Source organism: Ictalurus punctatus, chromosome 17 (assembly GCF_001660625.3).
Source record: "Ictalurus punctatus breed USDA103 chromosome 17, Coco_2.0, whole genome shotgun sequence".
Lineage (NCBI taxonomy): Eukaryota > Metazoa > Chordata > Actinopteri > Siluriformes > Ictaluridae > Ictalurus > Ictalurus punctatus.
Genome location: NC_030432.2, coordinates 21,233,887 through 21,260,033, shown reverse-complemented (window position 1 = coordinate 21,260,033; position 26,147 = coordinate 21,233,887). Strand labels below are relative to the sequence as shown.

At 39.5% G+C, this 26,147-nt stretch overlaps 1 protein-coding gene across 10 annotated transcripts in view; it reads left to right on the top strand.

Annotated features, from left to right (window-relative positions):
* The window catches only part of robo2 (roundabout, axon guidance receptor, homolog 2 (Drosophila)), a 238,006-nt gene extending 212,769 nt beyond the window's left edge, over positions 1 to 25,237 (top strand). For 7 of the 10 annotated variants that reach the window (XM_053687172.1, XM_053687170.1, XM_053687175.1 and 4 more), the window contains 8 exons: positions 5,647 to 5,806; positions 7,237 to 7,500; positions 9,318 to 9,550; positions 17,041 to 17,226; positions 17,749 to 17,907; positions 18,895 to 19,158; positions 20,769 to 20,969; positions 21,970 to 25,237. In XM_053687172.1, coding sequence (XP_053543147.1) covers positions 5,647 to 5,806; positions 7,237 to 7,500; positions 9,318 to 9,550; positions 17,041 to 17,226; positions 17,749 to 17,907; positions 18,895 to 19,158; positions 20,769 to 20,969; positions 21,970 to 21,971 — 1,469 coding nt within the window. In that variant the 3' untranslated portion in view covers positions 21,972 to 25,237. The remainder of the gene's footprint in view (positions 1 to 5,646; positions 5,807 to 7,236; positions 7,501 to 9,317; positions 9,551 to 17,040; positions 17,227 to 17,748; positions 17,908 to 18,894; positions 19,159 to 20,768; positions 20,970 to 21,969) is intronic. The other 3 variants (XM_053687174.1, XM_053687171.1, XM_053687179.1) reach the window with 3 other exon arrangements.
* Positions 25,238 to 26,147: the final 910 nt, after the last annotated feature.

Here is a 26,147-nt window from a genome sequence, read left to right as displayed (position 1 = left end):
TGTTGTGCAGGTGGATTTACATTTCGATAAGCACGGTACTGCACGGATATATCTTGCTTTCTTAATCTCAATACCTACAATGGCATTTCAGTGAAAATGTCTCTGTTCCATCTTCTTTTTTTCTTACACTGGAATAACGAACCAGTTCTTTAGAACCTGCTGAATAGATAGAACTTGGATAATCCAGGATTAAAATTCCAGGTCCAGTTTCCTAAAAATCCTTCCTATCAAAGGGCTGGATAAGCAACTAGCATGTTGTCAGAATGGCAACTACAAGTTACCTTGTCAAGGGAAAATATTCTAAATATAGTCTGATTTCTCTACACTATAAAACCGCATAAGTTCCTTTAACTCAAAAAGATTAGAGGAAACTAATTACCTCAAAATTTTTAAGTTGATAAAACAGTTTCTTTACAGCCAAATACACTTAAATATTAAATTACAACGTTGTAGTTACATTTTTGCTATATTTAAGTGTATTCGGCTTAAAGAAATTGGTTTAACTTAAAAATTTTGAGGTAATTTTTAGTTCCCTCAAATTTCTCGAGTTAAATGAACTTATCCGGTTTTACAGTGTCGTATTTCTTATTATTATAAGATTACAATAAACCATATTTGAGATGATTAAACTTCTAAACGTTCTCAGAAATAGGTTTAATAATGTCCTATTTGGAAATACTCGATAAATTTGCCTATATTCAAGCCATTTCCTCTTGCTAAGGTGTCACTGAAGCCCTTTTTAATGCTTAACCTGTAAAGATTAGTTCATAACTGTAAATAAAACTCGCAGAGTTAAAGCGATGACGGTTTTTTTTTAATGCTTTGAAAAGAATGCTTTTTGCCTTTACGTGACTCCGGCTAAATAATTGCAGGAGATATACGTGATTGGACACACGATTGGACGCAAACTTGATACGGTATCTCTGCAAACGCTAACTCCAACCCTGACCGTAACCCGAATCGTTCAAACTTTTTAATCCGACATGCAAATGAGGATAAATTTGCTTGTCTGAACGTTTGAAACATATTTTTACCTCAAGTAATTACCTAGTATTTCTGCGTTTCTGCCACGGTTATTACCTGGAACCGAGAACGGAGCGCAGAAAGAAAAAGGTTAGCATATCAACTATTTTATTTTGTCCTTATTTTAGCTAAACAAATCAAGTAAGCATTCGTACACAACAAACGTACTGTTTCTTTTTTTTGTTTTGTTTTTTTTCTAAAGACGGAAAGGAAACTCAGTAAGTAGGCCACGGATTCGAAAGCGTGAGTCACGGATTGTTGAAAGGAACCGGAGAGAAAGCGGTGAGGGAGAAAGAAAGCCAGGGAAATAAAAGGAGAGGTGAACACTCAGATGTCAGAACTGCTGAATAGAGCGGATGGATGAATATGTGGCATGTTCTGCTCTTATAGAGTGCTTCCTTGTTGAAATGCATGAAATTCTCAGTTAAAAACGTTTCCAACTCGCAAATGAAGTCTTTCACGGCACTCTCGTGTTTTGACACGTCGCTCCTGAGTGCCTCCATCTCGATTCGACTCAACTTCGCACTCACGCCAAACTAAAGATCTGTTCTTCGTTTCCAAACACGGCCCTTTGAGTCGCGGCCTGGTGTTTGGCATCGAAAGGCTTCTCGGGTAATCCGCTTCCTGCCAACATCGACTGTAATTTCAGAACCGGGCCAAGCTCCTCAGCAGTGTGCTGCTTGCAATATTGATGTTCACCAGTCGGAGAGAGAGAGCGAGAGAGCGAGAGATGTGGAAAGAGGAAGTGAGGCAGTGATTGAGCGATCACGCCCTCTCTCCATTTATTGGCCGGAGCCAAAGTGTCGCCCAGAGGAACGATTAGGAAACTCAATTACTTCCCCCACTCCTCTTCCGCCGCAGCCACTAGCGCCTCCGGCCTGTTGCTATTTTTTTTATTACTAGAATGCTTTATTCATCTTCGTTTGACACCTCCGACTCAACCCTGAACGCCTGTGGAACAATAGCGCTCTGTCAACGAGGAACTCTCGGACAGTGTCGCTCTCTAATAGAGCGCAGCACGAACATCGCCACACCACATGACAAATCTGCTTTTACCTGCTCCGGTTTTTATCTCTTTCTGTTCTTCTCTCCAGGGATGGGAAAAGTACAGAGGAACTGTACTTAAGCAAAAGACAAAATCTTACGCTATATGGCCAAAAGTTTGTAGACACCTGACCATCACGCCCATACAGTATGAGGTTCTTCTCCAAACTGTTACCACAAGGTTTGAAGCCCACAATTGTATAGAACGTCTTTGTGTGCTGTAGGATTATAATTTCCCTCCAGTGGAACCGAGAAACCCAAACCTGTTCCAGCATGACGATGCTCCTGTGCACAAAGCGAGCTCCATGAAGACACGGCGTGTGAAGTTCAGAAGAAGGTCGGAGAACTCGCGTGTCCTGCACAGATCTCTGACGTCAACATCACTGAACACCTTTGGGATGAACTGGAACTGGAGTCTCCTTACCATCCCGACATCAGCGCCTGATCTCAACCTCACTAACGCTCTCGTAGCTGAACGAACACAAATCCACACAGCCACGCCCCAAAACCTAGTGGAAAAGTGGAGAGAGGGGCTTATTATAACAGCAAAGGGGGAATAAATCTGGAATGGGACGTCCAACAGGAACATATGGGTGTGTTGGTCAGGGGTGCACAAATAGAAGTACATTTTGAAGAATCTACAAAAATGTTAGCAAGTGAAAATATCTTGAATATAGTCAAATAGTTCTTGTTTCTTATTCTTTATTCACAGACAATCTTGATAGTTTTAAGCATTTTTTTTTTTCTAGAAAGAAGCAGAATTATCTGCATGTACGTAGAACGAGACATTTTAAAGCTTGGAACGAGAGCATCAAAATTGTATTTAAAAAATAATTAAGAAATAAAGAAAGTAAATGAGATCATTTTGACTATTTGAGGTATTTTTACTTGCTGAGAAGTCATTTTTTTCGCATTGCTGTTGCGTGAAAGTCAAAAAGTACTGTATCTATCTATTCAAACATACTCAAGTATTCAAGAGTAAAAGTAAATATTATATCTGATCAGAAATTTATTTTCTTATTTCTCATTTTTAATGGACTTCGGGTGTGTGTGTGTGTGTGTGTGTGTTTGGGGGATTGTGAGAGTAAACAAAACATGCCAATGCTTTGAAGGATGTGAACTGGAACGGAGTAATGTTAGTCAATTGCGAATCTGTTTTTAGAGGAGTTAAACCTAACATGGTGAACAAATTATATTATAGAATCCAGGCAATTTTATTGGGGTTATCTCATACAGTGTGGCAAGTAATAATCTGGAAAGACCTTCGTAATATCACAGTCTAAAACTGGATTTAAAGAGAAGCGAATCAGTAAATGAATCACATGAAAACGAATCACATGTAAATGAATCACATGTAAATGAATCACATGAATATGAATCACACGAATATGAATCACGCGAATATGAATCACGTGAATATGAATCACATGAAAATGAATCACATGTAAATGAATCACGTGTAAATGAATCACATGAAAATGAATCACATGTAAATGAATCACATGTAAATGTATCATATGAAAATGAATAAATAAATTAAAATGTGAGAAATTAATTTTCTTAATCGGCGTTAGCCATTAGCTAGAATTGTACTCGCTACCTAGAAATTGACATTATAGCTACTGGAGTGGATGCTAGCCTGACCTAGTATTAGCAAAGAAACCATGCTAACTTAGTCAAATATCTCCAGTTAATGTTAGCAAGTTAGTGAAACTTACCTCAACATGCCATTAGATAGAGTTTATGCCTTTCAGTGAGGTAAAGACAAGTATTTGCTAACTCAAGCATATTGAAACATTTTACTGAGGTAGAGCCAAGACGCTCAACCTCAAGATCAGCACTGTGGCTTATCCATATTCAAATGCACACGCATAGCTATAGCGCGCTAGCTACATCGTGTAGCATGAGAAAGTCACCGCAGATGACGACTTGTCATAATTATTGATCGTTTTGTCTACATTGAGGAACTTGATTGGATTCTTTAAACTGAAACGTAAAGAAATTGTACCAGAGCCCGATCGACCGATGTATAGCATACGGTCACTGGCCAGATGAGACAAGAAGAGATTTGTAACGAGTACTTTGAAGGTCTAAATAAAAATATAAGACAGGGAAAGTAATATTTATCCTTGGAAATGTTGGAAATTAGGAGTTTTCGATTTCAGTAATATTTAAGTAAAGTATCAACGTGCCAAAATCATACCGCAAGAACGTGCAGTTAATGAATAACAATGTACAAGCTGCACGTCATCATGGAATGACTAACAGAAACGTCTTTTGGAAGTTCTTGGAAAGAAATCAAAAGCAAAAGAAGTTTTTTGGGTTGTTTTTTTTTTTTCTTTCAGGAGTTAATTTATAGCCAGCGTTCTGGCGTAATATGAAATGTCCGGGTGCAAACCGCAGCGTTCAGCACCGCCCGAAAGCAAACATTTTCATCCACCGAGAGCAAATATAGATCTCTCGCAAGACGAAAGGCAGAAGATGACAGATTCCAGCTCGGTGCATGTGCTGCTTTTGGATTTGGCTACGTCAGGGAAAGCTATTTTACGCTCGACTAGCGGAGAAACACGCAGAGTTAAGTGGTCACGTGTAACGCGTTCATCATTTCGCCTAATCGATCCTGCCACCTCTGAAGATCCGAGGCCAGACGTCCAGACGTTCACATTACAAACAGTATTTCTCACTTCTGATCTTTCTGCCTTGATGTTTCACGTTCGCGTTCGCTCTGTCGTGTGTGTGACGGTACCATGAACGTACAGCTGTGTCGAAATGACACGTGAGCATGCACACGTTATTCTAACGACGTCGTGACGCGTTGTTGCGTAACGATTTGTCGTTGCTGTAGCAAAACACGGCAAAAGAGCTAGCGGCACTAGCGCTCATCGGAAACAGTTCAGCTGAGAAGGTGTGGAGAAGAGCTTGTCCAGTTGGTGTAATTTAATCGTTTCTTTAATAAATAAAGGCAAATAACTGATTTCCGTAACAGTATGGCACAGAGTGTTTTATTCCTTTCATACGCCATGTGTACAAGTGGTGAAAGATGGAGTTTTTGTCATTCTCTTTGTTGCGCTCCGTTGTCTGTTCTTTTCTTTCTGCTTGCTCGTGTCATGTTCCGAAGGCAGCAGAAATGAAATAAACTGCCACAGACTTCCATTAAAGCTCCAGCCCGAGCTGATGTGCAGAAGGCAGACATATTTCATCCTCCTTTCATGGGAGGTATCGACAGAGGAAAGGAGGACAGGACGCTGTGCAGCCATTTGTCTCTTTGTCTCTCTCCGCCTGTCTATTCTTTATAAACCTCTGAGTTCAATCAGTCGCTCCGAAGCCTCTTTTTCATGCCCGAGCCTCAGGAGTGCTGTTGTGACAGAACGCCGGTGCCTTGAAGTGCAGATAAACTCTGAGTGAGATAAACTGAAAGGGGGTGGGGGTCTCCCAGGTGTCACGAGAGGGTGAAATTTGAATTAGCCCTGGGAATTGGAGAAGTGTGTGAAGCTCTGACGGAGCACAAGCACATGCAGATTGTCTGATCGTGTTTTATTCTTCCATTTTGTTTTGTTTTTTTGTTGTTGTTTTTTTAAGGTGGAAAAGGAGGGAAGAAGAAAAAGACCAAAGTAGGAGCCAAACCCACGAAGACCAACGGCTCCAACTGGGCAAACGTCCCGTTACCACCTCCTCCTATCCATCCTCTACCGGGCACGGAGCTGGAGCACTACACCACCGAGCACCATGAAGGAGGAGGGTAGGACTGAACGAAAAACCTCCTCTTTTATCTTTATTAACATATATATATAGCCGTCTCCAGAATTATTGGCACCCTTGGTCAAAATGTGTTAAAAACGGTTACAGGAATATGTTGTTAATTCGCTTAATCTCACATGAACTGCAATTGGAGTACATTTATTCTGGGGTGGGGGAGAACTCACCGATAAACTCGCATCTCACAATTATTGGCACCCCTGCAAGTCCGTTAGAACAGCTATGTATAATGTAGAGTAATAACAGCCATGCACTTTGGGTATTGTAGTCTTTTCTCGCTCAGTTGTATGTCAGTGGTTAACTGCTCAGTGGTTAAGACATTGGACTTCTGACTAGAAGGTCATGAGTTGAAATCTCAGCACCCCCAAGCTGCCTCTGTTGGGCCCTTGAGCAAGGCCCTTAATCATCAACTGCTCAGTTGTATACATGAGATATATGTAAGTCGCTCTGGATAAGGGCGTCTGCCGAATGGCGTAAATGTCAAGGTCAAGATCAGGCTTTTTTTCTTCTTCTGAGATTCGTTTTTAAAATTCGGTAACGTTTGAACGGAAACCCATCTCGTGTCACGATTCCGTCCTGTCGCGTTAAGAGAAGCGGTTGTCGGAGCGGCGCTCAGAAACATCAGGGTGGTTTTACCACTTAAGTCTCTTGCTCGAGAGGTGTGCTTGCCTTTCAACCCCATTAATTTCCATCTCGGAGAGTCATCTAGCTTAATAGGCTATCTGGCAAATGAGGACTCTTCTGCACTGTAAATCTCAGTCGTGTCTTTAACGGCTTCGGATTAAAACTGTTATGTCCTCTGGGCTGTGCACTGACAAATTCTTTTAATGAGCATTGGCTTTATGGTGTGTATTAGTGCAGCGTGTAGGAGCTGAGAGTTAGGAAAGGCAGGACGCACTCGTTCTGCTGGGAGGTTGAAAAATAACTAAATGGCGTGAACTCGTTTGCAATATGAAAATATCTGCCTTTTTAGTGCGACTCGAGGAGCCAAAATAATAAATAAATAAATAAATAAACACCTCTTACTGAAGCTCATGTGAGGGGTTGCCAGGTTTCAGCAAGTCAAAAAGATGGCTGGATGGATGGATGTATTGATGAACTAAAGTAAGAAAAAAAGAAAGAAAGTGATTGAACCCAAGGGAATAATGATAATAATAATAATAATAATAATAATAATAATAATAATAATAATAATGGCAACCCTGCTCACAGGACATAAAATATAGCAAGTTGCACTGTGTTTCCGGATATATGTCTGTTAATAAATAAAACTAATCCCGTCCAAATAGGGCTAACGTTAAACCATTCTTCATGGGTCTTGATGGATGTTAGGACTGTTTATTTTCTTTCTTTTTAACATCACTCTTTCACTCAGTCTCTGTCCCTGCGTGTGTGTCTTTTTCTGTGCCGTAGCTATGACAGTGATGGTTGGGGACACCCTCTGCCCATGCAGACGTACCTACACCAGGGACTGGAGGATGAGCTGGAGGAAGAGGAGGAGCGTGTGCCAACTCCACCCGTCCGCGGTGTGGCGTCATCTCCGGCAGCCATGTCCTTCGGGAAGCAGTCCACGGCGACGCTGACTCCGTCCCCTCGAGACGAGATGCAGCCCATGCTGCACGGACATCTGGACGAGCTCGCGCGGCAGTACCAGCTGGACATGGCCAAGCAAACATGGTGAGGAGTCAGGACCATCATGGGATGTGTCGGGTTTTTTCCCTTCTTACGTTTGAAAACTGTTGATTTTACAGAAAATTATTCATATATGGGAATTTTATATGGTATTATTTCAGTCTGACGTATTTACAGAAAAAAAAAATTATAAAACAACTATTTTCATCTTTATATTCATCCTTTCTGTTCTTTCATTTTTTCTCTTATGTTTCTTCTTTCTTTCTTTCTTTCTTTCTTTCTTTCTTTCTTTCTTTTTCTTCTTTTTCTTTCCTGCTTTTGATTCTGCAATTTTTTTCATTTCTTTCCTCCTTTTTTTCTTGTGTTTTTGTTTTTGCCATCCTTTACTTTTTTTTCTTTCCATCATTCTTTCTTTTTTTCATTTATTTCCTTTATTTTGTTCTTTCATTCTTTTTGTAAAAAATTTCTTTCCTACTTTTTTCCTCCTTCCATTTCTTTCGTTCTTTTGTTTTTATTTTTCTTTCTGTCCTACATTTATTTATTTTTTTCCATTTTTTTCTATCTGTAAGTTTTTGATTTTATCCTTCTTTAGTTGTTTCTTTCCATCGCTCTTCGCTTTTTCATTTAATTCCTTTATTTTGTCATTTCATTCTTTTTTCAATTCTTTCCTACTTTTTTCTTCTTCCGTTTCTTTCCTTCCTTTGTTTCTATTGTTTGTCTACTTATTTCCTTCTTTCTTTTCTTTCCTTCACTTACTTCTTCTGTTTCTCCTTCTTTTTTCATCTTTCATCCCCCCCCCCTATTTCATTTCCCTCCTTTATTTCTTTGCTTCTTTTGTTTCTTTCCTTTTTCCTTTCCATCTTTAATTTCTCTCATTTTTCTATTCCTCCGTATACAATATTTGTGCATGGAAATGAAATATGAGCTCGATACAAAGGTCCAGACTGTAATTTATACCCCCCAAAAAAAGTTCTTTCGATATATATAAATATAGACTGCTCTCAGCCACATGGCCACGGCATTTAACTTCCTGGCAAAACCAATTAATCACAATCCTGTGGCTAATTTTCCAAACTTTTTCTTTAGACCTGGAGGGAAAAAAAATCAAAGGCCTGGAATTAATGCTAAAACCCTATTTAAAATCGTTCACTGGTGCATGTCAGTGCGGGCGTATAAACTATTCCTTTTTTATGGCTTTCATGCAAAGCAAATGAGCCACATGCTTCATCCTGTCCCTCAGTCATGAAAACTGGCACATATTCATTTCTGCACTTCCTCACGGGGAATAGGCTCCACTTGTCAAGAAGGAAATGTCATGTTACTTGAGTAATGACTATGTTGCTTCAAGTAAATCTTTGACAACAGAGAAGAGCCCATTATTATATTCAAATCCAGGCATAGCCGCATCAAAGATGGTCACATTGACACTCACGTACACACTAACACGCACACACTGGGCCTGTCAGCAGACCTGGCTGTTTAGGAGGTGACAGCCACGGTGTTAGCATGCCTGTGAAGTTTGGTATTGTGTCCTCCTCAGCTGCAATTAGTGGGGTCATTGTGTTAGCATGCAAAATGTAGCAGCGTTGAATTAGTCGAATTGTCCCAATTCATCTGAAGCTTGACGTGGAGTGTTCCAGGAATCGCAAATTTGCCGTGACAGATACCTCCTCCTCTACATGTTTCCCCATTCATCTCGCTGCGTCTCTTGACACCTTTTGTCTCTGGCTGACATCCTGTCTGAGCCTCCACTCAAATATGGAAATGTCTGGGCTTGGCTTGATGTGTGTGTGTGTGTGTGTGTGTGTGTGTGTGTGTGTGTGTGTGTGTGTGTGTTTGCTGATGGGTTTAATTTTCCACAGGCACATGCAGGGAGGCCCGTATCCTCCTCAAGCCCCTGCTCCTCCCGTGGGCTACATGTCCAGCACCCTCATGTCCGACATTGAAACAGATCTCGCTGACGAAGACGAGGATGATGATGAGGAAGAGGAGGAGGACGAGGAAGATGAAGGTTACAAGATGTCACCACCGCCGCACCGGTGCATTGAAAACACACCAGGATCCAGCATGGACAACTTGGACAGCTCTGTAACAGGTGAGGTTCTCCGTCCAGAAGTAAACCCCTAATGCTTGCACAGCAATATATAACCATTTTTTTTTAGCATAGCCACTTGAATATTATTTTGCACACCTATAGCGTAGAGTGCCAAAAAAAAAAATCACAGTATGTTCCTCATAGTATAACATAATTAAATACAACCCCAATTCCAAAAGAAATGGGACATGATGTAAAATGTAAATAGAAACAGAATGCAATGATTTGCAAATTTCATTAACCCGTATATTGTTCACATAGTTAACCAATAGCTATACTATACTATACTATACAACACAACTCTGTGGTTAACTACAGAATATTATGTTTTACTTACACCGTGATTATACTATACTATACTATACTATACTATACAACTCTGTGGTTAACTACAGAATATTATGTTTTACTTACACCGTGATTATGCTATACTATACTATACTATACTATACAACTCTGTGGTTAACTACAGAATATTGTGTCTTACTTACACCGTAATTATACTATAATATACTATACTATACAATACAACTCTGTGGTTAACTACAGAATATTATGTTTTACTTACACCGTGATTATACTATAATATACTATACTATACTATACTATACTATACAACTCTGTGGTTAACTACAGAATATTATGGTAGTGCTCTGGTACAGTATTATCATAGTGTAGTATGCACAGTGATTTTGCCATGGTACATCATGGTTATAATACACTATGCCATATACTACATGACTCTATGGTTATACTAAACTATACTATTTTTAAATATACCACTCTGGTTTACAGTGGAACACTATGGTAGTACTCTTGTACAATATGATCATAGTGTAGTATACTGTGATTTTACTGTGGTACATCATGGTTATAATATACTATACCATGGAAGTCTGCGGTTATACAGTACTATACTATAGAACACTGCTTATCCTGTGGTATACTATATATTTTTTAATGATATTTTATGATTTACTACATAATATTATGCTTTTACTGTGGTACACTGTGATCGTGCTTTAGTATACTGTGATTTTACTATGGTACGCCATGATTATACTAGATTATACTATGCAACTCTGTGGTTTACTACAGAACACTATACAGTAGTTATACTATAGTATTTTTTAATAGTCTTCAATGGTGTGCAATGGAACACTGCGGTGTTACTCTGGTACAGAATGATCAGAGTGTAGTATACTGTCATTTTACTTTTACTATACATCATGGTTATACTATACCATGGAACCCTCTATGCTATGGACGGGTGTGGATAGTGTTATGGGTATTGTGATATATTTTTTATGGTACTCTATGGTTTTGCGTTTGTAAAATCATATTCAAGTGTACACGCTCATCTTGTTGTAAAAGTGGAAAATGATAAATGCAGCTCACAGTGTTACTCTACCAGAGGCATAGCTGTTTCATTTGTTTTGTTTTTTTTTATCTCAGCGATCTTTCTTTGCCCCATTTCAAGCAGTTTAATTCGGTGCAAATCCCCATGCTGGACTCTTGCATGAATTGGGACAAAAAGAAAAATCCAACTGACCTTCAGATTCAGGCAGAAAAAAAAGTCCATTATGCATCAGATCCTGTGAGGGAGATCACAGCGCCCTTATCCAACCGCAGATCAAATTTCAGCTCAAACCCCACACGCGGGTCAGAGATAAAACAACGGAAATAACAGCTTGCCAATTATCTCTAATCTAAAAAGCGACACATTGAACCTTATCGCTTTATAGTTGCATTGGCAATATTTTCCAGTAAGGGATTCACAAATGTTTATGCATATTTATTCACACGTAGCATTTAGTGATATCATTTTAAATACAAATGGATTGTTTTTTTGTTTTTTTTTTCACTTGTAACAATTCACACAACTTAAATCATATGAAAGGTTACAAAGGTTGTGGTTAGGGTTAGAGATATGGGTTAGAGATCTGTGCACTTTCTTATATTTATATGATATTGAATGAAATCCAACAACACCACCCTTGTTTGAATCCATACATATTTCTCAAGAGATTATTTGGTAAATTAATACTTTACCATATTTGCGTGTGTTTGGAGGAAAGGAAGGCACACCTCATTCCTTTGTGAAAATGAGTGCGTTCAATTTAAATTGCGTTTGGTCAGGAAGTTGTTCAGGAATTCGGATTAATTAAAGAGATAAGAAAAGTCCATTTTTTAAAATAAAAAAAAAAAATAAAAAAAGGGACATTGGGAAGACAGAATAAACAGTAAAGTAATGAAAATGAGAGAGAGAGAGAGAGAAAGAGAGAGAGAAATGAACAGAAAGAAAGGAAGACTAAGAGGAACTGGAACTGCATCGCGTGTATATTGCCACCCAGAAAAAAAATAATAAATTGGAACAAGTCTCACGTTCACCTATTTTCCCCGTTCCATCCAGAAAGAGTCATTTCCATTTTTACAACACATCGAAAAGGTTTTATGAGCCGTCTGTCATAGCGGACACGTGAAGGGTATGACGAGGGTATGAGACTGGAAACAAAGAGTCTCTTCTTCCCTGATCACAGAAACGAGGAAGTTTAAAAAAAAAAAAAAAAAACAACACCATGGCGTTACATTAAGGCTGGAGTATATAGTAGTATATGTTTTGTCAAAATGCCTGACACACTTCATGCTCTTTTTCCAGCCCTTGGTGTATGCAATTTTCCGGACTGTTACCCTTATGGGTGAGGTATTTGATTTCAGGGAACACCTCGCGAGATCAGATTTATGAAAAACTGAGAAACAGAATGAAGGATTGGGTAAAGTTAAGAGAGAGAGAGAGAGAAGGTTAGGAACTGTAAAAGAAAGAGGGAGCGCTATATGAACGGAGAGCAAAAAGGCAGAGAAATTGGGAACTTGAGCTGGAGATAGGCTTGCTACTGTCGAGCTAGCTATGAGATGTACTTTTCTCTGAGGCGAGATGGAGCGGTAGCTTTGCTGGCTTTGACAACTCTCTGTGCTGATATATTTACGGGAATAGAAGGTGAAGGCCTCGACCTAATCTACTGCATCTCCCTGCCACTGTGTTACTCTGCAAACACCACTATTTCCCTTTATCTCTACACCAGGCTGCCTCACTCCCAGCTCTCCTGACAGACGGAGAAAGACATCACAAGTACTTTTTTTTTCTAACAGAGGTGTTGGAAACATTCTTCTGCTGGGAAAAAGGCAGTAAAAGTGTGTATGGATAAACTATACACTTGGTTAAAAAGGTTCTAATTGTTCCTCTGGGGAACCCAGAGTAGAGCTATTCCCTATTGTTTACTAAAGAATACTATGTTTTTGCTGTAGTACAGTATGATTTACCAGGGTATACTATACCTTTATGGTAGTCTAATGTTTACCTACATACATACATTTATCCTGACATACTATGGCTATACTATAGTATGCTATGTGGGTATTTTTGGTACTCTATTGTACTATACTATGGTTTTACTATGGTACATTAAAATGCTACTATATTGCACAATGCAAGTTTTACTACGGTACATTATCGATCCATAATTATAGTACAATGTAGTGTTTTGTATTTTGTTTTTTTTTTGTTTTGTTTGTTTGTTATTTCTGCGAACTTTTCCCCATTTCAAGCGGAGGCAGACTTGCCAGGACTGAGATGCAGTAGTCCAGTCTCGAAATGACAAGAGACTGAACCGGCACCTGGGTGCACCTACATCATGGTTTTACTATAGTACACAATTCTGCTATGATCCAGTTTGGTTCTACTATGCTGTACTATACTATTGCTTTACTATGGAACACTATAGTTCTGCTACGTTGTACTATATAATGGTTTGACAATGATACATTATAAATCTAATACATTGTAATATATTATGTCTTTAGTCTGGTGTACTTTAGTTCTGGTATATTACACTATACTATAATTCTACTATATTGTACTATTATTGTTATTCTATATATTAACAGGATATTTGTTTTGTCTTCTGAGAAAATTCATGAAGGTTCTCTGTGGAACTGAATTGAAGCCGGCCATGAATGTGGTCGGCTTCATTTAAGTATATTTTATCAGCCACTGTGCTTTATGAGCTTTGTAACGTCTCCAGTGAGCTCACTCCCAAACCGGCGTGATTGACCACATTCTCATAAATGAAGTCACATGACCCAGAGGCGACCGGATACGTCGACTCGTCAAGGGGAATAATTATGATGCTTAACGATATGCATATCAGGGGCAGGAGCCGGTATAAATCAGCTTTAGTGGCAGCAGGGTGCTGGATGGCTTTTATGACCCAGATAACACGGCTTAGCCGAGCCCAGAATATTAACCATGCGCCGTTGGGATGTAAAAGCATCACTTCTGAATTGTTCAAACATGTGGCAAGATGTTTTCCATGTGGCATTGGTTCTTCGAAAGACTAGTTTATATTTATTGTAGAGAACGCTATACGTATTCGTACATACTGTATGGGTAACTCATCAGGAATTTGCTTTTCTACAATATCTCAAATCTTCTATATTTTTCCATTTAAATCAGAGGCTTGGTCTGTGATGTCACAAAAAAAAAAAAAAAAAACACTCAGTGACATGAAATGATCAAGTCCATTATGCAGATTATTAGCAAATGCCACATAGAACCCAGGACCTTAAACTAATTTCTATAGTAATAGCTCATTCGCAGTAACATGCTGTTAGTTAATGAATTGAAACACATCATCGTTGATATGAAGTTTTCTGTGAGGCGATGTTTGTTTAACAATTATGGAAGGAGCCTCCAGTGTTCTGTAACACTGATTTGGGAAAGTCTTCATGATTGGACGAGTTTACGCTTTACGGTTTCTTGCTAATGTAACAAGCTGCGTTGAGGGGATGACGTAAATGACAACAGGTACTAACTTGTTCCACATCTTTAAATGTAGTTATAAAAGGATAAAAAATGTCATCTTTGGTATAATAGGAATACAATACTGTGCTATTATAGGAAAATAAACTTCAGGGTGGTAACAGTAACTCCGTTTGGCTATGTTTACGAGGAAATATATTAGAAATAACGTTCCAAATGTTCCGTTAGCAGAGGTGTTGTTGTTGCTGTTGTTTTCAGCTGCTAACCTTATTTTCCACTATAGCAGGAAGGAGAGCAGCACAGTATTTTGGAAATGCATTTAGCTGAGTCTCTATTAGTGATGACATCCTCTCGCAGGGTGTGTTAGTGGAGTGTGGGCTTTCATCGAGCTGCACTCTGTGTTTTTTCTGTGGAGTCTGTCCTTCTGATGTGGAGTTGCGCAGGGCCTCGGCACACACTTTGGCACCACACCTCATTCATTAAATTCAGTGTTGCTTTGTTGAAAGATGGGCTCAGGGGAAGCAATGATTTTTTTTTTTTTTCAGTACCGAAACAAAGCTATGTGCCATTTTTGAGCAGAGACAGGAGGCGATTTAGCTTTCAGAGACGAGAGCTTTTCTTTCCTTAGCGCTGTTTCAATTTTCAAACAATATCTCGCTTTATGCCATTTCCTAAACCTAATTACTTCAAGCAAGTATTTTGTACTCGCTAAAATATTTCATTGTAGATAAACAGCTATGTATATTAAACCTGCTCATGTAATCCTACTGTTAAGTGTGCCATAAATCCTCTTTTTTCCCCCTCCAAGATATATTTCTTTTTTGCACCCTCCCCCCACCCACCCCCCAAAAAAAAAAACACTAAGCAGCTAGTACACTAAAAAAACAAACAAACAAAAACAACAAGGAAATGCAGGAAAACATCTCTTAGATGCCAGAAAATAGGCTAGTCTGCGGTTGTTTGTTCGCTCGTGCCAATTTTCTTTCTTGAACAGAAAGATGTCTCGGTCTTTTGGTGTAAATATAATACTCACTGCAAAATCTTCAATAAGGAGTTTAAAACTGATACTGTGCCATGAGAAGGCATAAAGTCAAATTCATGTCTATGGTGACAGCTTTAAACACTTGCTATGGTATATCTGGGCCTGATATTTGTATATCTCTTAACAAAATGAAGAACTTTAGCCAGATCGAGTTGATTGAGATGTTTGTTTGCACACAGATATTTAAAATTTTTCAGTTTTATTTTATTTGTATGGCACTTTTAACAATGGACGTTGTCTCAAAGCGGCTTTACGGAAACATATAAACACAGGATAGAGATTTTAAGTGTGTGGATTTATCCCTATTGAGCGAGCCGGTGGAGACGGTGGTGAGGAAAAACTCCCTAAGATGATACGAGGAAGAAACCTTGAGAGGAACCGGACTCAGAAGGAAACCCGTCCTCATCTGGGTAACGACGGATAGTGTGAGAGTAAAAGAAAGGTCATTATGGTTTTATATGAAGTCTGTTTGTTGAACTAGTCCACTGTTCACTAAAGGAGACCTGAGTGTAAAACTGCATGTGGTAATCGCAGCCCCAAGGACATCGCAGCAACCGTAGTCCCAGCAACCACAGCGAGAACGTCCATGTGGAATTGAGGTCCAGAACCATTTCTATGGTACTTAGATTCGAAACTCGAAATTATCACTGGTTACGTTTACATGCACATCAATATTCTGATATTAATCGGAATTTGATTAGTACTGAGACATATAAACACCCGCAATCCGATTACCCGATTCACATTAAGACACTATTCCGATTCCATAATTCCGATTCCCATCCCTGGAATCTATGCTCATGCTCATGGATATATGCTCATATTTAGATACTTAGCTGTAGGCTAGGTATTTAGAAATGGCAGCTCAGGCATACTTATAACAACCACGTAAACTGGAATATTCCGATGCCTGTACACATATAAACATCGTATTCGGAATATGGCTGCAGCCCAATGGAATTTGATATGCATGTAAACATAGTCAACGATTCAGAGTCAACGATCGCAGAAAATTGATTGATTAAATGAGTCATGTCATCAGTTCACTAATCAGACCAAAGGGGGTAAATATATATATATATATATTATCTGTGAGAACTCTCCTCTTTTTGAGCCATTGTCTCTAGCCCTGTAGCTTGTTTCTGATCCGATCAGATGACTTCAGTTAAATAATTCACATAAATACGTGTGATGGAATAAAAAACAACAGATGATCTTTTACAGAATGGCTCATGGTTAGAAAACCTGAGTTGCTGAAATCCAGCCAGTTTGCATTGCTTCTTCTACTGCGTTTCCTCAAGTACTTGGGTTGGTCTGCTGAAATATTTTGCTGGATCCACATCCAGACCATGGTCCATCAGCTGATGACCCCTGGACTAGGAACTATGTAGCAGCCTGTTCTTCTAGCAAATATTAATAAATTTCTTGATATTATTTCCAACTCAGATTGGATCAGTGGTTTGTTGATAATAGGTACTGCACCAGACTGATATAAATGTATGCCTCTTCAGAACGTAGAGTATAAATTCAGCCGTGAGCTGTAGCTCTGTAAATGCACACACTCCCTCTGTTGCTATAATAAAGTGAGTAAGTATGGTAAACTCATTTCATTGCGGCTGCTGCTTGTAGGATCCATGGTGAATGGGTGGGGCTCAGCATCGGAGGAGGACGACCGGCCCTTTTCCAGCCACAGGTCCAGTGCGGGGAGCTCCTCCGACGGCTCTCTGTTCACCCACTGCAGCTTTGCCCGTGCGTTGGCAGCGGCCGCCGATAAGGCAGGCTACCGCCTGGATGGCACCAGCCTCACCAAGAGAGGTTTGTCTGTCTGTCTGTGGTGAAGGGACATGGTGGATTTTAACCATTTCATAAAGACAGCGCTGTCTTCTTTCCTCACTGGCTGCTTTGATTCATCGCTTTTGAATTTCTCAGATTCTTGGCTAGTGGGTTGGTGATGGTACTAACACACTGATCGATGCTGCAATCATATTCGAAGTGTGTTTAAAGCTGACCTCTGGGAGATGAGCATGGCACAAGTGGGTTACATTAACACAAAATTAAAAGGGACTGTTTTGCTATTCTTTTTGTAGCCGCTTGACTTGGCTCTTATTGACTCTTGACAGTGGCCCTGATGATAATCACTGCTTCCGTGGCGTCCATTTCACCTTCTCAAAAGTGCTCGATGGCACGTTTTGGTTTTTCTGCTACGAACTATCAAGGATGGTGATTCATCCGGATAGTTCTCATTTTCCTGATACTTGCTGAACAAACATAGCTCTCCATCACCTTAGACCAGCGGTACATCTTAATCATAACCACGGTTCTGTTCTCCTCTTACAGATCAATGCCTGGCCCTGAGGGCTCGCCCAGCCAGTCCGTTCTCTACAGACGGCAGCACTGTGGGGACGCACAGCCTCGGCCACCAGCGGGCAGCACGGCCCACTCGCAAAAACAGAGGACCAGGTACGGCTGTGCACCGCAGGGATGCTAATGCTGATGGTAAGACCTGACACTGGACCACTTTTGAGGGGTTTGACCCAGTGGTGTAGCCAGGAATTACATTTCAGGGGGATTGATTTAAGAAACATGCTAAATACAACAATAAAATTACGTGCTGGTTTTTCAGAATTTGTCACTTAATTATTATTAGAGCATAAATTAGACAAGTTTACTGGTTTAGCCGCTGAAAACTTTAGTTTCACTGATGGGGAAAGTATATATCCAGGTAAAGGCATCCTGCGAATGTGTCAGTCGATCTGAAAGTCCTTACCTTTTCTGAAACACTGCTGATTTAGGAGGAAAAGGATCATCTGCTTTCTTTGTTGGAATTGAACTGAAGAAGTCTTTTTATTTATATATATATATATATATTTTAATTTTAATAATTACACACCCACCAGAATCCAATAATTAAATGTTACTATTTTGTACGTATAAGGTTAGCTCCCCGCCCCTTTTCAGTTTGAGATATTATTTATTTTAAAATATGAAAAAATCAAATTAATAAAATAAAATAAAATATTTCTCGAAAATATTCGATTTTCTGGCACTTTATGAGCAAAACTGTATATATCATGAAACATATTGCGTTTCCTAAAAACATCTTTGAGAATTGTGATCTGATATTTTTTGTCATATTGCCTCCAACGCCTCCAGCCCTAACTATGCCTCTGATTAGACCAGATACCAAAGACTGAAACATCTGGATCTGGATAAGCCTTGGCAATGTGTTAAAGTGCAAGGAGCTAGTTAGCATATTCATTGATTAGCTAATTTGAAGTGGTCTGTCTGTATTCAAATTGAAACGTCAAGGGCATTGCATCTTTTTACCTGCTTAAAAACATGACCCTGCCCATTATTCCTCAACTGAGTTACACTTCTAATAACCTCATGTCACCCTTTTATAAAGCTTGGAGGAATTACTGTAGAGGTTATTGGAAGTCTGTCCATGTTAAAATCCTGCTATCGCTGTTGTGTGTCTGTCAGACCTACCTCCACCTCCAGAGCCCCCGCCGTGCCAGGGCCTGCGTGCCCAGGGGCCGAGGAGCGTAGGAAACGTAGGCAGCCCTGGAGAACAGAAGGCCTCGTCTCTGGAGAGGCAGCATATGGCTGGCCGGGATGAGGTGAAGAGCTCTCTGGAGAGGCAGACACGTACGTCTCTGGAGCGCCACAGACATGGCCAAGAACGACTCGGCTCCATGGAGAGAGCGGACGAGGCCAGGAGAGCACAGAAGAACGGCCCTGTTTCAGGTACCAACAGAAATAGGATCATACTTTCTATCCATTTATAGTTACATTAATGTCAGGGAACGTCTATGGAACAAGTACCTGTGATCACAGCTATAATCAGCCATTCCCTTCCCATCTCCCATTCTCTTGAAGCTAATAATACATCAAATATGCAGCTTGTTACTGAGAAAAAACAAAGCAACTCTTCTAACCTGAAGAGTTTCCCATCGAGAAAGTCTTTAGTCTGTTACAAAGCGCTGACACTGCAGACTCCTTCCATCCATGGAAGGTGACCCATTTGTGACCCGTTTATGTGGAGTGTCCACCATACAACTCCCTGTGAATGAGCCGTTACTACAGAAACAATCCCCACCTTAAAATGAGACCCAAATAAGACCCAATGACCAGTCAGAAGTCTGGTATTTCAGTCGCTGAAACAATTGGACAAACATGGACCTTTTTCAGTCACAACCACGGAGACAGAGACGCTCTACGTAAAAATCTGAATAGTCATCGCGCTACATTTGTAGAGGCGTGCGTACGAGCTTCAAAATAAAAGCCTGCGCACAACCGTGGGGAAACCGTGTCAGTAGTCCCTTATTACATCGATTAGTAAGCTTTATTTTGGATCTAGTGATGCCAAAAGCCTCGGACATCATATTTATCTTTCATTTTTGGATGGAAAACCGTTTATTAACCGTTTATAATGAATCATGATGACGTTTTATTGCAAAAGTACAGATTGGTGCTGAAATTATTCTGTGAAATGTGACGGCACAAGCATCAATTATATACAGTATTTACATGAGCAAATAAACAGACCAACATACAAATGAATAAATGAATAAAACGTTCGGTTCTGTTTAAGGCTAACCTCGGCCTCAGAGTTAGCCTCAAACGTTTTCTCGATTCACATCTTTCACACACACACCCCCCCCCCCCCCCCCCCCCCCCCAAAAAAAAAAACCTGAAAATTTTGAAACTCATCACGCTTTACAAATTTCTCAATTTCAATGAAGAAAAAGAAAAAAAAACGACTGAATAATTGCCATTGTCACTGAATCAAATCCTCAGCATTGTTCAGTGGAGACTCGGATCTATTCAAACGTCACAATGAAATGCAATTAACATTCTCATTCCGCTTGACGTTTTCTACCAGTTTTCTCGCTGCTGTGTATGGTTCAAAGTCTGGAGGTATCAAGCGAGGTATGAGCAAGTGGTCAAAGTTCGGAGCTAAGAAAGCTAAACTTTTCAGCTCAGTGTGATCACTAGGAGACCGGCAACTCCAGATGTGACCCTGGTGTTCAATTAGAAAGCCTGCTGTGAGCAGAAAGGACCTGTAGACCGACTTCTTGCCTCCAGCTGCAGACAAAATGGAGGCACAGAACAGATGTGCTGTAATCATTTCATCCACACATACACACACAGCAAATCAGTCTCCTCGGCCATCTGTGAGATCATTAAGTTCATGCGCTTTAAAGGTCAGAGAGAGTGGGTAGTCATGGCTAGGTTTTTGGTAACAAGTCTAACAAGGTCTCCAACTGGTGTTGCACTCGTTTCTCGTGATGTTCCTTTCTTTTCGGAACACTAACGGGGTCTGTTTTTTGGTTTTCCTGTATGTTGTTGTCCAGAAGAGGCCATGCTACCCTATAGCAAACCATCGTTCCCATCCCCTGGGGGTCACAGTTCATCTGGAACCACGTCCTCCAAAGGATCGACGGGTCCTCGTAAAGGAGAGGGGTCACGAGGTCAGCACCAGCGCTCCAACGCCGAGCACGGCGACTCCGGCTACATCGGGACCAACGGCCAGGGACAGTACTCCGGAGAGTTATGTAAGTCATTCTTATTCGCTCTGGACATCTGTCAAGTTCTCAAATCGTTTCTATAACAGCAGCGAATCACATCACATGTTTATATTAATGCGCTCGTTATATATTAATACGTCATTGTTTCCATAGTAACGGCTCACTTACGGGGTCTTGGGCAATGGACGCGTCAGATAAACAGATTAATGGGGGAAAAAAAACGTGTGTAATCATTTATACGTTTGTAAGTAAGGAGGTATTTAGTTACCGTTTATGGAAGGAGTCTCCAGTGTTAGCGCTTTGTCAAAAAAAGTCAACAAAATGGAGCTGCGTAATCGGAAAGATCATCAGAAAGCTGATTCAGAACAAAAACCGTGCAGTGATCTATATGAAAACGGGAAATTCAGGATCAAACCACAGTGTATTTTTCTTCTGTCACATTCACAAATCATGATCTACTTTTATTATTATTATTATTATTATTATTATTATTATTATTATTATTGTTGTTGTTGTTGTTATTCTTATAAATTTTTATTTTAAAAAATTCTGTGTACTGCTTATTTTGTGTACAGCACTTTGAGAAGCTGCTTTTAAAGGTGCTTTATAAAATAAAGTTTATTATTATTATTATTATTATTATTATTGTTGTTGTTGTTGTTATTCTTATTAATTTTTATTTTAAAAAATTCTGTGTACTGCTTATTATGTGTACAGCGCTTTGAGAAGCCTCTTTTTAAAGGTGCTTTATAAAATAAAGTTTATCATTATTATTATTATTATTATTATTATTATTATTATTATTATTATTATTATTATTGTTGTTGTTATTCTTATTAATTTTTATTTTAAAAAATTCTGTGTACTGCTTATTATGTGTACAGCGCTTTGAGAAGCCTCTTTTTAAAGGTGCTTTATAAAATAAAGTTTATTATTATTATTATTATTATTATTATTATTATCATGACCTGATGCTCAGTTGTTGCTTTGAGACTTAATCAGGGGTTTGCTTCGTGTTTTCTGACAGAGTGAGAAGCTGTGGATCGAAGCTGGAATTTAAAAAACAAAAAAGAAAACGCTTTTTCCTGCTTCGGAGACGCCTCGGAGAGCCGCTCGGCGCAACGGACCGGCGTCAGAAGGAAGAACCGATCCCACAGAAGGTGAAGACGGAAACGACATATTGTAAATGTGATGTAAAGACAGACAGTCCCGCGATGTTGATTTTGATGTTTTCTGTCCTTTTTTCAAGAACAAATGAAATACTTTCAAACACTTCAATACTGACAGCCATTCATCCAGAGAAGAAGAAGAAAAAAATGTTTAAAAAAAAAAAACAAAGAAGAATCTCATTTTGAGTCTTTTAGTGAACTGGGGGGAAAAAAGGGGGAACACATTTCCTGTAAATATGAGATTTCTCATTGAAAATCGTTATTGCATGGCTATGCAAGCCGGATTCCGTTCGCTCACGTCTCCATTTGTAGTATATGTGGATTGAAATTTGAAATTTGGCAGGCCGTGGTGCCATAACGATTTCATGGATTTCTTCATCCGTCTGTCGTTTTTTTTGTTTGTTTGTTTGTTTGTTTAATTGTTGTTATTATCGGAACGATTTTCTTTTGCACTGCAATTTTGGTGAAAAGCACAAAAATAAATAAATAAATAAATAAAACATCGCTCCCGCTGACATGAAGCACCGGGGGAGAGGAGATTATATGATGACGAGTTGCTGTACTGTAATTAGAGGAAAAAGAAAAAAATTATATAGCCATGTACAGAGATATATTAAACTAGGCCTGTGTGTTCAGTGCAGGGTTTGTGGAGAGGCTTCGAGGTGTTATTTGCAGCAAAGGCGTGTTCCTGAGGCTATGACGGAGAGACAGGAAACATGCCTGAATAAACCTTTTCGAATAAACTTCAAATCCAAAAAGTTCAAATACACCACTGAGCCAAAACGTTATCACCGCCTGCCTAATACGCCGTCGCTCCTCCGCGTGCCGCCAAAACAGCTCCGAGCTGCCGAGGCATGAACTCTGCAAGACCTCTGAAGGTGTGCTGTGGTTTCTGGCACCAAGACGTTAGCAGCAGATCCTTTACGTCGTGGAGCACTGTGGATCGGATTTGTTTTTCCGGCACGTTCCACAGATTGAGATCTAAGGAATTCGGAGGCCGGGGCAACACCTTGAACTCTTTGTTGTGTTCCTTAAACCGTTCCTGAACCCTTTCCTGGTCCTCAGTGATGCGTATGTTGGTGGTGTGTGTCAATCTGACGTCCACATGAATGCCCAGACCAGAACATTGCTCAAAACATCACACTGGCTTGTATTCTTCCTACAGTGCATCCTGGTGCCATCTCTTCCCCAGGTAAACGCGACAAACATACTCTGCCCTCCACGTGGAAATGGGGCTCATCTTCCATTACTCCAAGGTCCAGTCGCTCAGGTCTGTACACCTGCCCATTTCCCCCGGGTTCGACTACGAGAACCGACCTACTGTTCGCTTACTATCTAATTCATCCCAGACCTTGACATGAGTGGTCATGATGTTTTAGCTCATTGGTGTATCATAACAGAACGAACGTCATTGAGTCGCGTAACACTCAGCTCGCCGCTGTTCTTCACTGTTTGCTCGTTTGTGTATGACGGTCTCTCTCTCTCTCTCTCTCTCTCTCTCTCTCATCAATAACATCAGCAAACATCAAGTGGACAATGTTGAGGGATGACGATTGTGTCATAAGCTTTCCAGCTATTTATGATCATTTCATTTGAATAGTTTTTTTTTTTTGGTTTCTTTCCGATTCCTCCTCTGAAAGACGGATCACTGAGCACATAACACGAGCGATTTACAAGCCATATGAACAAGAATAAAGTGTATGTTTTTAAAGAGTAAATCATACACGTCTCCTGTTTTAGTGCTTTCGCAAAAACGACGGCGTGCTGAGCTTCGTGGAAAGCGTGTCTCTTCAACAACGCAGCTGGAGAGCCACTTAGGACAATTATTTCGTGATTTTATTTATTTTTTTGGCGTACGTGTCGAAACGCCAATTCATCACGCGTCAGTCTTACACACGTTGTGGTGCGAATTTGTGAATTGCGAGTTTCGTGATTCCATACAGAACACTAATGACTAACGCTGAATGAATTGTTTTATAATCAAATCATATTTATTCCTGGATTTTATTTTGAAAGCACTTATTTTTCTTGTTTACATCCAACACGATGATGATGATGATTTTACTGAAGACCAAATTCCAGCCCCGTCGTCTTTGATACGTCTTTTATCTATGCAGAGAATCGTCACCCGAACGTGTATGCATGCGGATTAGCGGCGTAGGTCTGCATTAGACGTAACGACACATTAGCATGCTTTAGCGTCCGTATAGCTATTACGATATCACGATCACGATGCACTCTCGAGTCACGATGATGTATAATCTCTGAACCGCGTGCCGGGGAATCTGCAGTAATGGCCGATCTCTCACTGCCGACCAATCACACGGCGTTTCAAATGATTCTTTTAGTTTTTAAGTATTTTGTCATTTCCTTTGTGTGTGTGTGTGTGTGTGTGTTCTAAGGGATTAATTTATGTAAAATTGTACAAAATGTTGCTTAAAAAAAGCTGGATTCATTTTTTTTTTTTTTAAACTGTCGAGCCTTCAGGAGAGTAATCTGGTATAATGACTGTTTCGTTTCTCTCATTTTTTAAAAATATATATACACACGACACTAATCGGGTTTTAACGCTTTCTCCGACTGACTGTTGTCCCGTCCCGTTTACGTTGCTCTCAGAACGCCATATTTTCCGTTTTTTAGTGCGCGGTTATTTGGAAAAATGAGGTGCGGAGAGTATCTCAGGTTATTTTACATATATTTTGGTGGTGTCCTGTGTGTGTGTGTGTGTGTGTGTGTGTGTGTGTGTGTGTGCGTGTGTGTGCGTGCGTGTGTATATATGTGTATATATTCATGTGTATCCTCACACAGACGGCCATTTCAAGTTTGCTAATGAAATTTCTTCTTCATGTGTCCAATGGGCTTCTGTATTTTTATTTAAAAATTGTTTTTGTTTTTTTTTTCATTCTTTTAATTTAATTTTTCCCCTTATTCACGGTGGATTGCCTTGTTGTGTCATCGAAAAATGTGCCGGTTCACTTTATGTCCATAAAAACAAAGATGTCAGTTACAGAAACATACCAAAATTAATATTGATATTTCTAACGTCTAATGCTTATAGTGTCTTTTTTAATGCTAATGTTTTTTTTTTTTTCTTTAAAAAAAAAATAATAAATAAAGGGAACAGTGTTGTTGTTTTTTGTATTTATTAAAATAATAAAGGTATATTGTGAAAAATGCATAAAAATTTGTGGAATATGAAACGTTTTTCTCCGTCACCTCTTGCCTTCTTTTTTTTTTCTTTCTTCTCATTATTATTATTATTATTATTTTCTCTTATTTTGTCAGCAAGCAATGTGAGACGCCACATTATTTTGTGACTTGTTTGCACGACGCACCGTGCTGCTTCCTCATGTACGTCAGCCGTATAAACGAAAACATTCGATCTCGATGGAAACATTTGACATTTAACGTTTAATCTTTTATTTTGTCTGATTTTTGGAAGGATCAGCCATGCTCTGCTATCTCTTTCTCTTCCTCGTCTCAATATTGACAAATCTTTGTAGCTTATTATTAATGTGTGTTGCCTTTTTACTAAAAAAAAAAAAAAAAAAAAAAAAAGAAGAAGAAAAAAAGAAAGGAAGAACTGAAAAAAAAAGAGGAAAATGTGAAAATGTCAGGTGACGTCTCTCTATACACAAGCCCCGCCCCTTTTTTCCATCCTTCCTGTAAAGCATCCGTGTTCACTTGCATGTCCTTGTTCAAGAACAGAAAGGATAAAAATGGAGAGAGAACACACTTTTCCTATTCTCACTTCCATGTCCTGTAAAATAAATCCTGGGTTCTTCTTTGCTTTTTCCCTTGTACCTGGATCACAAATAAAATATTTTTGAAAAATGAAAAAATGTGTTTTGGTAATTGATTGTTAGTGTACTGACTGACAGTATTATGTACTGAAGTGTGTGTGTGTGTTGGTCAGTCAGTCAGCTCAGCTAATCAATATTCTGGTGCATTCAGTAAGCTAGCATCAAACAGAAAGCCAAATGTGTGGAATTATTCAGACAGACTGCTGGGCCTTTGAAGAACTCGCAGGAGAAAT